This window comes from Piliocolobus tephrosceles, chromosome 6 (genome assembly GCF_002776525.5).
Source record: "Piliocolobus tephrosceles isolate RC106 chromosome 6, ASM277652v3, whole genome shotgun sequence".
NCBI lineage: Eukaryota > Metazoa > Chordata > Mammalia > Primates > Cercopithecidae > Piliocolobus > Piliocolobus tephrosceles.
The window spans coordinates 136,963,074-136,979,308 of NC_045439.1; the positions used below are offsets into that span (position 1 = coordinate 136,963,074).

The window sequence follows — 16,235 nt, forward strand, 5'->3', positions numbered from 1 at the left end:
CAAATCTGAGACTGGCTGGCACAGCACACAGTGATAAAGTCTCTTTTGGTCTCACTGAATTGGGATAGGGCTTCAGGAAGGAGACAGTGCCAGCTGGAGATTTTACCAGCCCTGATTCCTGCTAAGTAATTCTGGGTGTCAGGGATGGGAACATGGATGAGTACCTATGTACATACACACAGTAAATACACAAACACATAATCCTCACCCACATAGCTGTCTAGGATTTTTTTTTTTTTTTACATGCATTCTCCTTAATCAAATGACGTGATTATCAGTCCAATCCCAGCATTCAGCTAGGCCCAGAAAGAGCAAATGATGTGTTCAAAGCTAATGAATCATCCAACTAGGTTCATTCCTGCAAGTCTAACCACCACTACCCCGGAGAGAAACATGGTTACCTTCTTACAGAAAGGTAACAGGGACTGTCAGCATTTCTGTGAAGACTGAAATGTTATCTTTGGGTATGAATGACTCTCTTAGGAATATCTTAGGACAATCTTCCTACCCACCCAAACACTTAAGAAGACAGAGTTTGCCTTTCTTGGTACATACAGACTGTTTTAGGGTCCTTTGCTCTTTTTCTTCTCTGGTGTTATGAACTGAATTGTTTTCCCCAAAAAGATATACTGAAGTCCTAACTCTTAGTGCCTGTGAATGTGACCTGATTTGGAAACGAGGACTTTTCAGATGTAAGCTAGTCACATGAAGTCATTAGGGTGAGCCCTAATCCAATGTGACTGGTGTCCTTATAAGAAGAGGAGAGAGAGACATGGGGGAAATGCCATGTGACAGCAGAGGGCAGAAATGGGAGTGATGCAGCTGCGAGCCAAGGAATCCAAGGACCCTTGGCCACCCCCAGATGCCAGGAAGAGGCAAGGAAGAGTTCTACGCAGGGTCTCAGAGGGAGCACGGCTCTGCTGATGCCCTGATTTCAGGCTTCTGGCCTGCAGGACTGTGAGACAAAACATTTGTTGTTTCAAGCCACCCGGTTCGTGGTTAATTTGTTACAGCAGCCCTAGTTAATAAATATACCTGGTTTTTACCTTCTGAAATGCCCATCATCTCATCCACCCCCTCCCCTCCAGGTCCATGTCCACCTCACCAACAGATAAACTGTAAAAGTCATTTTGTCACTTATAATATGACCCAATTTTGGTCTAACATCTGAGACAGTGAAAATGTTAGGGAATAATCCTACTGTCCTACAAACTCTACAAAAGGAAAGATTTAAATAAAACATGAAGTCCCCATTTATTCCTGCTCCCAAATAAAGTACAAAAGACCTCAGAATTAGTCCAGGAAGGCAGGAATCACATACAGTCTGTGGTGAAAGGTGGAATTGGATCTGAAAGGCTTGTAAGAGACCATACCCACCTCCATTATCCACTGGATAGGGACGGTGGGTGGCCAACCATGGAAGGGGCAGAAAGGACACTGCCCATGGCAAATGCCTGGCATGATGGTCCCACTCAGGAATGGCCTAGGTCTTGACTCCCAGAGGCCCCATCCATGTGACTGTGACATCCTGTCAGGGATGGTGAGGCGTGACACTGATGGGGTCAGGGGCCAGTGGAGGGAGGTAGGAAGAAAACAAACAATCAGGAGGTGACAGAGCGGAAATGAACACCTGTGACCATCCCAGTTCGGCTCACTGGGTGCAAAAAGTAGCCACCAAGGCGACAGACCGCAACAAGAGAACACTCAGCTTCCTTTTGGGGGATTTAAATGTTTCACTTGTCACACAAAATAGTTGCCCTGATAGCCTTGGGTGCCACAAGCCCTTGAGCTATTTTTAATCACCTCCCTGTCACTATTATTTTTAAATACAGAAGTATTCCCCAATGAAATCCTAAGTATCAGAAGGCAAATAAATATAAATGTATATATATTATCTGCTCACTCCATTGAGGATGGGTAGGGTGCCTCTTAGAAAGCATTAAGCCTATTTAGACCAAAAAAAAAAGAGGAGGAACATTTTGAAAGAGAATAAGAGAAGTAATTTTTCCCCAGCATTCACCAAAACAATATTTTTATTTATACTTATTTATAATTGTTATTCCCCAAAATAAAACTATCAGTTGTCTTTGCTTCCTGACTGCTCACCTGCTTATACCTGCCAGGGAATGTGAGCTGGCTCGGGAGGGTGGGGCTGCACATTTGGGTAAGTGCCTCAATACTGTGCCCTGATTTTGCCTAACATGAAAGCAACAAATGCAGAGATTCTACAATGTTATACTTAAGAAGACCTAAAAACAGGCCAACCCTGGGACACAGAAACAATATGCCTGTTGGACAGTTGATTCCACATGTCCATCTCTAGAAACTGAACAAGGTTGTATTTGGATTTAGCCCAAGCACTGCTGGCTCCACGTGCCACTCTGAGCCTGTGCAGCAAGGAGAACCTTCCCCATCTGCTTCCATCAAGTGCAAGCTGCAAAGCTGCAAAACTGCACACTGGCTTTTTGATCTATTTATATGCATCTCCCTAATGCATATATACAGCTTGGCAAAGGTAAAGGAATGGTGCCAATTTATGGTTTTTGTTTCCAAAAGAAATCCTCCCTTTGGCTGGCTGAGAAACTGTCATTGGCATGTTAAGCTTCCCAATCTACATAAGTATTTACCAGTACTGGGGAGGCGATACAACATGCCACACAATATGTCAGGGGTCCTGCCCTCAATTTTTTGCATAAGGATAGGAGAGGCTTGTCTGAAGCTCTTCTACATCTGCTTCATGGGTCTGGCTCCCTTTAAGTTTCTTCTCCTCAATCATCACTTTGGCCAAAAAAAAAAAAAAAAAGCTCCTTTCCTACATTTCAGGAGGAGGATGGAAATCTGAACTTGACCGTGTGGTGTGCTGTGCACCCCACGCATGTATAGCTTCAAGAAGAGGATAGTGTGATGTGTCACACTGGAATACATGCTGCTTATGCAAATCATCCCCACAAGACACAGCAAATTCCGAGTGCTATCACAGCAGCACTTTGAGAAATGAAACGGCCAAAGGATGGTGTTGTCACAACTGGCAGTGGTTGTACTCAACGACCAACCCACTACACTGCACAAGCAACCTTGAAAGCCAGCCTTAAGGGAGGCCTGCCCTCCACAACCTTGAAAGCTACAGTGATCACAGACCCAGGACAAGCCTCCTGCACCACTGGAGAGAAGGGGAACTGGTGCTGACACCGCAGCCAGCCGAGTTCCAGGGGGACAGCTGTAGGTGGCTCTGTGGATCTACTTTAAACAATTCTCTGACCCGAAAGCCAACAAAGAGATTAACTAATCAACCCCATTGTTTATTTTACAGGCTGGATCGCCATAATTGAATATTACATAATAAACACATATGGGTCCATGCTGCTTAGAAATTTTCATCTTCATTAGGGGAATTCTTTGCAGAGTAAACACAAGACTTCAGGTGCTGTATTTTATAGCTTATATAATCAGCCGAGGGCAGCTCTCCCAATTTCAACCTGCTTATATTCAAGGTGGTAATTTCTCCTTCTAATCAGCTGAAGTTGGGAGACAAATTCAACAATTAGAAACAGCCTGCCTATTTTACATAAGCCTCTTGCAAAGGGGGTGAAAGACAATAGCCATTCCCATGAATATTTACAGTAGTCTTTAAATGAAAAACATCATTGTGACACTTCTCCCTACAGCAACCTTGCAAGTGCAGAAATGGAGGTAAAAATAATCACTTCTAACTTCCTCAAGTTCCTGTAGTTATATGAGCAGTGATTTAGTTTGCCTTCTATTATTTTCTCTGGAACCATTTGTTGAAAGCCTGATCAGCCCCTGCTCATTTCTTCAGACTCTGCACAACTAGAAACTTAGGTATCCACGGATGGAGAGCCAGAACAGTCTTTAGAGCTACCAAGAAAGTCTCAAGGGCTATCTGGACAGGTTCGTTATCCAGACACCCAAAAGTTGTCCCAAAGGACAACCTGGCAGAACAAATGTGGTAGTCACATCACTGCCTATTGGGATGGGCTTATGGGCACAGCCTATTCTCAGAATTTTCAGAGGGCAAAGATTTTAACAAGAACCAACGCTAAGGCTGAGGTGAGTGGATCGCTTGAGGTCAGGAGTTTGAGACCACCCTGGCCAACATTGTGAAACCCCATCCCTACTAAAAAAAAACACAAAAAATTAGCCGGGTGATGGTACGCACCTGTAGTCCCAGCTACTGGGGAGGCTGAGGCAAGAGAATTGCTTCAACCCGGGAGACAGAGGTTGCAGTGAGCTGAGATCGCACCACTGCACTCCAGCCTGGGGGACAGTGTGAGACTGTCTCAAAAAAAAAAAAAAAATTAATTAAAAAAATAAGACTTCATCATTACAGTCAGTGCGCTGTGTCCATTACCAGATAACTTAAAATGCCACTTGGGCTATTACATTCATGAAAAGGAGAGTACTGAAGAGGCATGGCAGGGGTATTTATAAAGGAAATCATGAGGGCAAAGGGGAAAGATGAGTTCACACTTCTTCCCGTCCCACCCGCCCCACCCTACCCCACTGAAAAATGCAGGGCTGGCAAGGCACCATGGTTCACACCTGCAATCCCAGCACTTTGGGAGGTCAAGGCAGGTGGATCACTTGAGTCCAGGAGTTCAAGACCAGCCTGGGCAACATGGTGAAACCACCCCACACCCCATCTCTACAAAAAAATAAAATAAAATAAGAAAATTAGCCAGGCTTGGTGGTATGTGCCTGCAGTCCCAGCTACTTAGGAGGTTGAGGTGGGAGGATCATTTCAGCCTGGGAGGTCGAGCTGTGATCCTGCCACTGCACTCCAACCTGGACGATGGAGCAAGACCCTGTCTCGAAATAACAACAACAAAAGTGGGGCTTATGGCAGCCTATGTTTAAATATTTTCCATGTGTGTTGACTAGGAGGAATAAGTGCAACTTCTGTCTAAGTCCAGGAAAATACTAATGACCAACTAATCCGTGTTTAAAGAGGAATGCCCAGTCATATGGGAAATAACGAGGCTGGTAACACCGTTTCCACTAAACAATTGAGCTGCTAAGTCCTCAGTTAGTAAGGGCTTCCCTTTGCAGAGGCGCTCGACTCAAAACCACAAAGAATGAACCTAAATAAAGAAGTTGGGAGTCACCAACTGCTGAGGTTCTGTGCACATCCACGGGAATGTTTCCAGTCTCTGTGTTGTCACTGGAACTCACGGATGAAGGCTCCCCAGGCTTGCTCACTCCACACCTGTGGCTGCACAAGATTCAGTGCTTTACACACAGTTACTCCCTCAGCAAAGTCGTCAGAGTGACCGGGCTTTAGGGCTCTGTGGTCTTCTGAGTACAGATTCTCTCCTGAAGCCTGTGGCATTTGAAGGCGAATGTAAAAACTCACCTAAAACATACACTGCCACCTGATTCACTGAGAAAGGCCCAGTTCCTTCTCTATCCTTTGCAAGGACAGGTGTGACCAGACTGGGGGTAGAAAGGCTGCTTCTAAGACTACAGAAGGAACAGGAGTGGTGTTGTGCAAAAAGTATGTCCATAAGCCAAGATGGATGAATCCACGGGACGGGAAACCAGATTGGAGGAACACGTCCCTTGTTCTGCTTATGAGAAACCAAAAAAAAGACCAAGAGTAGGGAAATGCCCACAGACCTGCTTGCCAGAGTCCACTTAATACTGCAAGAGAAGGTGAGGTGAAGGCAGCAGACAAGGCGTGAGACCTGAGCCACTCTGGGCATCCAAGGCTGAGCTCTGCGGAGGCACGTTTTAAACAAGGCTGCCTGGAGGGCAGCATATGTCCACAACATATGTCCCTTTGTCCTCCCTCTCCTGACACCTTGGGATCCCTTGAATTGGTCACTCAGCCTTTCAGCCAGTGAAGCAGAGCAAGCTTCAGGAGCCCAGATCACCAGTTTAGGAAACAGAAGCCTTGGCCTCGCATAATATTCCAAATCCTCAGCTCCCTAGGACGGGCTTTTGTTGGTGCTAATGTCAACGAGCAGGGTTATACCACTACTGTTATAGCAACTATGGATTACCGTACCCTATGAGAAGTACTCTATCACATGACTATTTGTTTAAATCTCACAAGCATCTGTAAGATAAGCTCTATCATTATCCCCATTTTTCAGATGAGGCCATTGAGGCTCAGGTAAGTCAAGTTGCCAGGAGCTGGGAAGTAGCAAGTCTAAGTTCACATCCAGGTCTTCCAACTCCAAGTCTAACATTCTTTCCACCTACCCGCAGCCTTCAGCACCCAGTGGCCATAGACCATAGCAAGAGATATTGAGGACCTCCCAAAGTGAAGCATCAGGGCACCTGCCCCTCCCAGCCAGTCCTGCCTGCCCTGCTTTAACCTCCTTCAAGTACTCATGGACTGTAAATGATCAACATGAATCACCATTCCTGCAGTGGGCTCCTCTCCCATGTGACTAATTTTTACAGCATCTTTAAGATGAAATGGATTGCTATATTTATAAGGGAATAAACAGAATTAGCAACTGATATTTTGCTTATTACTTGCCCTTAAAAACTTTTTACCTCCCAGACAAAAATGTTCATGCAGAATAGGAAACTACTTGAATATGTAATTCACTAAACCAAAACCAAAGTTGGATTGAAACATTTTATTTCTCATCAGTTGGGGCTACATAGTTATTATGTTTGCAGTAAATATGCATAACCATATTATTATTAATAGTAATAGCTAATATTTCCTGGGCACTCACTATGTGCCAGATATTGTTCAAGGTGCTTTACATGTACTGACTCAGTTCATCCTCACAGCAAAACAAGAGGGTGGGTACTAGTATAATCCCAGTTATAAAATGAAAAAGAGAGGCGCAGAGAGGTTAAGTAAAACAGTTCAAGGTCACAGAGCAGGTAAGGGAAGGACATAGGCATGAATCCCAGTCTTCTGACACTCATCGAATAAGCGACAGCTGCCACAGACACTTGCCATTCTCCACCTTGGAACTGTAATCATTTAACTTGGAGTTTTAACCATTAAACAATAATTTGTCTCATGCTAACACATAAACACTTAGGCTACATAAAATACAAGCGTCTTTGAACACATCAATTCATTTATCCCATGAACCAAGGTCCATGATTCCACTGTTTTTCCCATTTATATCTATTTTGCAGACACAGACAAAGAAACCGAAAATAAAAGTAAATTGAAAGAGCAAAGATGCTATCTTTCTAGCCTACAGATTATCAAAGGCATTTCTGAGAGGCAAGAAAATACAGAGATTTTCTTCAGGGAAGAACGGGTCCCAAATCCGTGTGTCAACCACACAATCAAAGTTACCATTGAAATGTCCCTTTGCACCTTCAAAGAGTATGGCATACAATATTCATTGCATACAACCCTGTACATGAACACGTATGTAAATACGCAATGCATACAGCAACGTACAGAATACACATGCAAAAGAGAGGTACTTTGACTCCACTTTAGAGAAACATGCTTATTAAATGATACATGTAGTGAAATCTGCGCAAGCTAGAACTAAAGCCAGAGAAATGCAGCTAGTAGGGAGTTTTATTCTTCACTATTTCTGCATGAAATGCATCTGTATCCTCATCATTTTTGCAATACTACCCTTGTTCATCCAGGCCAATCTGTTAAGAGAATACATTCCGTGATCAAGGCAGCACCTCAAAGTTTGCTTTTAGGTGTGCAAAATAAATTCACAGAGACCCTCTTGGTGAGGCTGCCTTTGCCCAGCAGTTCACCAATGACTTTGTGCAAGAAGCAGCCCATGCAGCGTAATAGAAAACCTGATTCCAGCAGCACGCAAGATGAGCTGCAAATGCTGGGCAATTGATTAGCAAGGCGGTGCTGCTGCAGAGAGGCCTCTCGGCGATCCTTTTCATAAGGTGTCTAAAATTGAATGAGGGGAAGAGTTAACAAAATGCAGGATAGAGACCTGGCTCATTTTACAACTAATTCATTTCTCCCATTGTTAAGTACGCCAACAAAAACTCCCTCAGAAACAAAGATAAATACACAAGGCTGGATGAAAAGAATTTTCAGAAATATCTTTTTCCCTTAATAATTAACATTTTAAACTAAACTATAAGGGGAAAAAATCAAGGTAATTTTATTTCTTACTACCTGGGGCTACATAGTAATTATGGAAATGGCAAGGAATTTGTCACTTTGAGTAAGCATAAGTATATAAAATAATTTGATTAAATAAAATATGGTTACCTTAGTCATCATAGTAATTTGACAAGGACTTCAAAAATGTCTCTGTTGAAAATGTCAACAGACAGTTTCCTCAGCTGTCTGCTTCTGGGTTGAATATGCAAAAACTCATCTTCAAAATGATGTTTCTTTAGAAAAAAAGGAATAACAAATCTAGCAGTTTCACCTCACCCATTAATTGCAAGCCCACTGACTTCTCAAGCTGAAAAAGTGTGACTACAAAGCAGTGAGACAGAGCCTCATTAACCACACTCAGTCATCGATGTCATTATTTTGTCACCACAACCTCAAACTTATTTTTCTATAACTCTAAATAGGGAAATACCTACCCCTTCTTCATAGGAACACCCTTGGTGCCCCACCCAGGAAACTAGACTGGCCTTTTCTCAGTTTTCAACCTGAGGAAATTCGAATATATTTGTATGTATGCCTCAATCTAATCATCTAGAGGTGTCAGAGGTTTTAATTTCCTGTACACACCCTTATCTACTCCAGTTCTCAGTAATTTGATACCACACAGAAACCTCTATAAGCAGGGCTACCCTCAGTGAGTGGCTTAAAACATTTTAGGGGGTTTCTGCAAAGCACCAATAAGCACATACCAAATGACTTTCTCTCCATGCAGTTCTCACATGCCTGCATCTTCTCCAACCAGTCCAAGACTTAAGCACATGTTACATCCTTGCAAACAGGACTGGAGTAACTCGAAGCCAAAACCCAAGTAGAAGAAAATTAAATTGCATTCTCTGTTCCATACAAAATGACTATCAAACTGAGCAGGTCTCTCCTCTTATGCTGCAAAAATTATTTCATAGCCAGTCAGGAGGTTTAGGTGACTATGATGGAACATCCCTGTGACTATTGGCTTATCTGAAGCATGGTTTCCAGTGAAGACGTTTGTAACTGTAATAGATTTCAGAATCCACAGTTGGCCCAGGTTGTACCTGGGTTACTTTATCTAGATCACTGAGTCTAGCTTTCAGGATCAGTGTCTTTCTGTACTCCCTGACACCAAGGCAAAAGTTGCAGGTCCCCAGCCTAGCCAACAATTGATGGCCTTCTTATATACAATACAGTTTTCTCTTGAGTTTCCTCCCTGGGCAGGTTCTTGGTGGAAAACTAACACATGCATACATACATACACACACACACACACACATTTTCTCTCTCTCACACACACACACACAGACACACACACACACACGAGTCCTCCCTCTCAAAGTTGCTTCTTAAATCACAGGCAACCTTCTGCTTCAGTTCTGCAGTTGGGAAGCCTATACTAGTGTCATTCAGGACACTGGGAAATTTGTCTTTTCAGAAAAAATAAGGAAATGAAGCTGCAAAATTTTCAGGCAACTTGGGAGATGAAATAAGAAGGTGGACTCTGGGAATCTAATAGGAAATAATGTCGTTGGCATAGAATTTGTTATCACTCTCTTCTCTGTGAAAGGGAGCATTGCTGGCACTGTCCCAAGGCAAGCCCTTCCTCAGGTATCTGGAAATGCCTCATTAGAGGGGCAGGCTGATTGCCAACGTAAAGATCACACATAACACGTGTGTTAGCACACTTAGCACGTGGACCCTGCCCTGTGGTCCCTGCCCTGTGGTCCCCTACAGACACAGGGTCTCAGGTTTCCTCAGAAAGCCATGATGAATTAAAAGGAAGAAATTTGCCTTTCCTGCAAACAGCCTGCAATATTTCATTCTCCAATTATCCACAGAGAAGTCTCGCATGGCTGAAGGAGCAAACTTTTTTCCCCATCTCCCAAATAACAGATGAAGAGAAAACTCTGAAGTGGCCCAGAAGAGCAAAGCCCACAGCAAGCTGAGTCAGTCAACCCTGACAAGCCAACTATTTATTTTCATGAGGCTCCGATGGCAAGGCAAAGACGAGGGCAGCCGGGCAAAGCAGAGCCCTTAGAGCCTCCACTCCTAGTAATCAAAATGAATTCAATTTCCTAGGCCTGTCCTCTCCTGGGCCTCCAGCTGCTTTCTGCAAGTCACCTGTTGACTCCTGTTACCTTACCCCACCCAACCAGGCTTTCCATCAGCTAAGGCTAGAAGTGCCAGGATGCCGCCACCAGGTGGACCAAATTCCTCCTCCGCCTGTCATTCCACTGTTCTGGGATTGAAGTCAACCTCCTATCTCCTGGGGCCAGCCCTGCCGCCAGAAGTCCACCACTCCAGGAGTACTTGGCTTCTTAACTTTCTAAAGGAGCTAGGTCATTCATCTAGTTGCAGCCCGGCTTCATTTCTTTGTCAAATCCTTAGATCATTGCAACGGAAAAATAGCAAGCGCGTGCTTTTATCATTCCTGGGGTGAAAAGTTCTGTTGGTGTTTGCCACACATGAATAATGCACTCTACTGATCAAAACTGGTTTGAGGCAAACAAACTGTTAAACTGGAGGCAGCTGTTGATAAACTAATTACCTCCTTTTAAACATAGACCCAGTTAGGTATTATGCACTTTGCATATGTCACAGTACAGACCCATATATATTTTATTAATGTGTATTTGCATCTCTGTAATACATGTACTTAAATATTTTAACAGTCAAATTCCCCCTAAGGAAAGGCTGATAAACTGACTCCCAAAACACAATTATCCCCTATCCCTCAAATTCCAAGGGCCAATAAGCACTGTCTGCAACTGCATATTATAACTATAGGCACAATAAGTGTTATTTTATAGAACAGAAAACAAGGTGTGCTTTTGACTACAGGGTTCACTTGCAGTCTACAAGTTACAAATGCACAAGACAGAGACCAGGACGTAAACGCTTTTCGTCTCAGAAGGAGCAACAGAAATGTATTTGATTTTCAAAAGCCCTGAAATTGTCACCCCAGGAACAGAGCTGAGTTTGAAGACCTCCTCTCTCACAACCACCTAACTTACTCAACACCGGACGGAGACCAAGCGCTGCTTGTATTTCCCTTTAACAGTGAGCCCTGAGCCTTAAGAGATAGTTTATGAATGGTATAGAGCCCCCAGCGTCTGGCCCTCATTAACTTTACCCCAAGGCCAGGAATGAGGGATTAATCATAGCATCAGGATACACGTGGTTCTATCTCTAGATGTGGTTATTCAATGGCCAAAATCTTGTCCAATTCTATCTCCATCAAACTTGCTCAGGAATACTCAAAGTCTATGACATTTGATTCCAGTTGCGGGTCAACAGCCAAGTAATGATTTAACACTATAAACTCAAAACATGTTTTCCCGTTTAGACAGGACTGTACTCAGGTGTGGAAGCACGCTCTCTGGAACTCAAGTTGGGACCACCTGAGCAGGGGAGGCAAAAGCGACAAAATAGGTACCTGACAGTGCTGAGTCATTACAAGCTGTTTCCTCTGAAATGTTATGCACCCATGGGCCCTCTGAGCATTAACATCCCCTTTCTGGAGGCAAATAAAATACACATTCATTGTGCAAAATGGTGCAACCTTCTGTGGGCGACAGACCACGATGGGGAATTTAGCACTAAGAGTGGATAGCAGGAACTACACAAACTCGCAGCTGCTCTCTAGGTATGGTAACTTTATCGCAGACGCTGAAACAGGGCTACAGGGATGCCGGGTGGGAATATTCCCCCTGCAGCCCTGACTCAGGTCAGGGTCACACTAGGGAGCATTTTACTCTAAGCTGTTATATCCCCCTGTAATTGGCAGATGTAGAAAGCTCCCGGAGAAAATGATGCATAATAGATTTGTTCTCGAGGAGGATGCAATGGAGAGTAGAGGACGCAGGATGCTAACTGGTTTTTCTTCCCATGTGCGGGTCACCTGCAAACCCCGATTGCTTTCCTCTCCAAGGAGAGCCCTGAAGTCACCGTCTCGCTCCGCTCTTAAGGGGATGAGAGGAATAGTTTTACGCCCATCTGCCCGCCGCCTCTCGTCCCCCAGCACCCCCAGCCCCAGCAGGGAGCGCGCGAGCTGCTACCGGCATCAACGGTCCCGCCCGCTACCCGCTCGCTGGCAGCCCCGGCCGGCAGCTCCCCCGGCGGCCGCCTCTGCACCACTCGCCAACCTCCACGCCGGGCCGAGGTCATGCCCGCCTGCCCCCAGCGCCGGGCGGCCCCCTCCTCGTGCCAGGCGGCCGTTCGGGAGCCGGGCTGGGGGAGGGCCCCACGGCGGAGTTGGCTCAGGGACTCACCAGGTAGGCGCCCACCGTGCCCTGCGCCAGCATCAGGGCGCACTCGGACACCAGGAATATCTTGATGTTGGAAAAGCAGGACACCTTCTTTTTCTTTTTCTTGTTCCTCTGCGCCTCGTCCCCCTGCAGCTCGCCGCTCCGGCCGCCGCCCGACGAGCCGCCCGGCTTCTTCCCCTGCATCCTTCCCCCGCCGCCGCCGCCGCTGCCGCTTTCCCGCTCGCCCCGAGTGTCGGGGCCTCTGCCGGGCCGGGGTGCGCGCCTCGAGGCTGCGTGCTGTCCCCGCCCCGGGCTCGCGGCTGCCGCCCCCGTCCTGCCGGGGCTGGAGAGGTGGAAGGCACAGCTCCTCGCCGCCGCCGCCGCCGCGCTCGCCCCTTCCTCCTCCTCCTCCCCCGCCTCCGCCCTCCCTTCGCCTCCTCCTCCGGCTCCGGCTGTGCCAATCACTGGGGCTCCTCGCGCCGCCCGCCGCCGCCGCCGCCGCCTTGCCTCCCGCGGCCGCCCGCCGCTGCCATCGTCCGCTTCCCCTCGCCCGCTGGCCGCGCCTGCTCTCACCCCCTCAACCCCAGCCCCAGCCCCAGCCCCAGCCCCGAGGCCTGGGCCTGGGCCGCCGCTGCGCGCCCTCGCTGCGCCGCTCCCCGCTGCCGGTGCGCCCCCGGGGAGGCACGGGAGGCGGGCTTGGGACGCGGAGGGCGGCCCGGCGGCCGAGGCTGGGAGGGTCCGGCTGCTGGGAGAACTGGGGAGACCCGGAGTCCTTGCGGAGTACGGGGGTGCCCCTGAGGGAGGGAGGCGGCGCCCGGCCCCTAGGTGGCGCTGCGGGTCACGGGGCCCCGCGGCGGAGACTGGCGGCTCTGCGCCTGGCGCGGAGATGGGGTGCGGAGGCGCCCCCGTGGGGCTTGGACCCGGCGCTCGGGAACCCGGGTGCCCAGGGCTCAGAGGGCAGGCTGTTCCCAGGAAGGGAGAATCCTGACTACCCAGGAAGAGTTTGGCGCGCGCTCTTCTTCCGCCTGGGGATTTCTGGGGACAGATGTTATGCTCTGAGCCTTGGGGAGATGCCAGAGGTCAGAGCTGCTTGAGGCTTCTGCCGCCTGCCGGTTTCTGCCCCAGCTCTCCCCGACCACAGAGGGTGTTGAAAAGGCCCCAGACCTAAAAGAGAGAAAGGGGAAGTTAGAGGAATACGTCGGGAGCCCCACGGACTGTTGGTGCCCCAGCCTCAGTGTCCAGGCGCTGCAAGATCGCCGCGGCCCCAGCAGAGGGCCTTGTCCTGCCCTCCATCCGCCCAGGGCCCAGTGGCTGGAGCGCGCAGGGAGCGGCCAGTCACGGGCCTGCTGGGTCCCCACCCTCCCCTGGCTCTGTGGCCCTGGCCACCATCCTCGGCCTTGACCTGAATGCCTGACCCATGGCAGCCGCTTCTAATTACTCCCCACTCTCACCGTTACCAAGGAGTGTGGGCCACAGGGCACTACCAATAGGATCTGCTAGTTGTCAACTGCAGCGTTTGGAAGCTGAGAGAAAAAGCTCAGAGGACTGGACGGGTACCAGGAAACAGCACCTTCCACCTGGGTCACTGGGGCACTCAAGGAATCATTTAAAATGTTTTCCTTAATAATTGTGTCAAAGAAAATGACCCACTCTCCCAGGATCCTGTGTCTAAGTGCAGGCTCAACTTCAAAACTAAATAGCAATGAACCCTACCATATTTTTCCTTTCTCCCGAAGAACTTGAATGAGAATAGAGGGTGTAATGGTGGAGGTGTTGTTTTGCCATGGCATTTAAATAGAAACCACTTCATCCTTCTGTGGCTCCAGACATGATCTCACCCAGGTTTGGTGTCGCTTTGAGATGCCCCCACCTTGTCTAGGCCACGTCCTATCTGAATTGGCGCCCCCTACAGAAGTCTCTTCCCATTTTCCCCACTTCCTGAATCACTGGCCACAGCATTCCCGGCCAGTCCTATAATGAGAATTCTTACTGCCCCCTCCTTTCTTCCCCACACCCTCCCATTACTCGGAGCCAACTTTTCTGCAGAACCTTTATGTCCCCTCTTTCCCTCCCCATCACTTTGCATCAAGGGGTACCTCCCCACTTCCTCCTGAGAAGAGCCTTGACAAGCTAGCTCTGTTCCCTGCCTCTGTGATGATGATCTGCAAAGCTGAGCTGAGACTTTACTTGTCTATGAATGGTGACCCCATTGCTAATGAAATGTGCAGAGTGCATTATAGTCTTCAACTCTGATTTATGTTCTTTGTACTAAAAAGAGCTAATGTTTACTGTGTGCTTATTATGGCCAGACACCATTCTCAGTGCTTCAACCGCATTTACAATGTAAGCCTCACAACAGTCCTCTAAACCAGATACTGCTATTAGCCTTGTTTTACAGATGAGACAACTGAGGCCTAGAAAGGTTAACCTGATCAATGTCACTTATCTAGTAAATGGCAAGGCAAGTCTTTGAAAACCAGGGTATCTGCCATCATAGCCCAGGTTCTTTATAACTACATACATATTATCTCATTTATCACCCATGTGGTTTGTCTCATGGGGAGGCTGGGACTTATGTTGTTCCTCTTTTATAAAGCTAGAAAGGGACAGAACTTGCATCCATGTCCAGCCCTTTTTTTTTTTTTTTTTTTTTTAAGATGGATTTCGCTCTTGTTGCCCAGGCTGGAGTGCAATGGTGAATTCTCGGCCCATGGCAACTTCCGCCTCTCAGCGATTCTCCTGCCTCAGCCTCCAGAGTAGCTGGAATTACATGCATGTGCCACCACGCTCGGCTATTTTGTATTTTTAATAGAGACAGGGTTTCTTAATGTTGGTCAGGCTGGTCTTGAACTCTGACATCAGGTGATCCACCCACCTCAGCCTCCCAAAGTGCTGGGATCACAGACATGAGCCACCGCACCCGGCCAGCCTTTTTTGTTCTATACCACAATGCCTCATGTACACACTGAGAAGGGCACCGACTTTTTCAGCTTAACCATTTATTTTAGTTTACAAAATTAGCTGTCTTTAGAGAAATCACACACTTTTGCTGCCAGATAAAGGATTTCGGATTAGGGTTGTAGATTCTTCCTATAATTAATGGTAAGCAGCCATGAAAGTAATCCTGTGCCTGAAGCCTTAAGAATCGTCAAAGTCAGCCTCAGGGAAATTAGGCTGCAGCCTCTCAACAGTCAGAAAGAAGGAATTTAACAAGTTCAACTCTCTTCCTTCTTTGCTCATCCTTTATTTACTTGTAGATCAGGGCTCTAGGGATGATAAGGTGGGTTTATGAGCACCAGGTGCTTCTGCTTGGCATTCCCCTAGCCCCGTGTGCAGACAAAGGAAGCAGCATAAAAATAGTAAACACGCTTGTATCAGTACAGCACGTTAATGCTTATGAAGTACTTTCTACATTCTATATCTCAGCTCACAACAGGGAGAGCTGGTCTTATTAGCCCCATTTTTTCTCAAAAGAAAGGACAGCAGGTTGGTTTTGGGAGCTCACCGCCAGCAGGTGGCAGGAATTGAGTCTACATTTGCCACCCCAAATTGGTGGGGATGAGAGGTGAAGCCAGCTGGACTTCCCCGGTCGGGTGGGGACTTGGAGAACTTTTCTGTCTTACAAGAGGATTGTAAAACACACCAATCAGTACTCTGTAGCTAGCTAGAGGTTTGTAAAATGCACCAATCATTGCTCTGTAAAAATGCATCAATCAGCACTCTGTAGCTAGCTAGAGGTCTGTAAAATGGACCAATCAGCATTCTGAAAAATGGACCAATCAGCAGGACATGAACGGGGGACAAATAAGGGAACAAAAGCTGTCCCCCCCCCCCCCGCCCCCCCCCCCCCCCGCCCCCAGCATGCTGTGGAAGCTTTGTTCTTTTGCTCTTCACAATAAATCTTGCTG

At 47.2% G+C, this 16,235-nt stretch overlaps 1 protein-coding gene across 3 annotated transcripts in view; it reads right to left on the reverse strand.

Annotated features, from left to right (window-relative positions):
- Positions 1-12,749, reverse strand: part of SLCO3A1 (solute carrier organic anion transporter family member 3A1) — a 315,736-nt gene extending 302,987 nt beyond the window's left edge. For all 3 annotated transcript variants that reach the window (XM_023220849.2, XM_023220848.2, XM_023220847.2), the window contains exon 1: positions 12,352-12,749. In XM_023220849.2, the coding sequence (XP_023076617.1) occupies positions 12,352-12,531 (180 nt within the window). In that variant the 5' untranslated portion in view covers positions 12,532-12,749. The remainder of the gene's footprint in view (positions 1-12,351) is intronic.
- Positions 12,750-16,235: the final 3,486 nt, after the last annotated feature.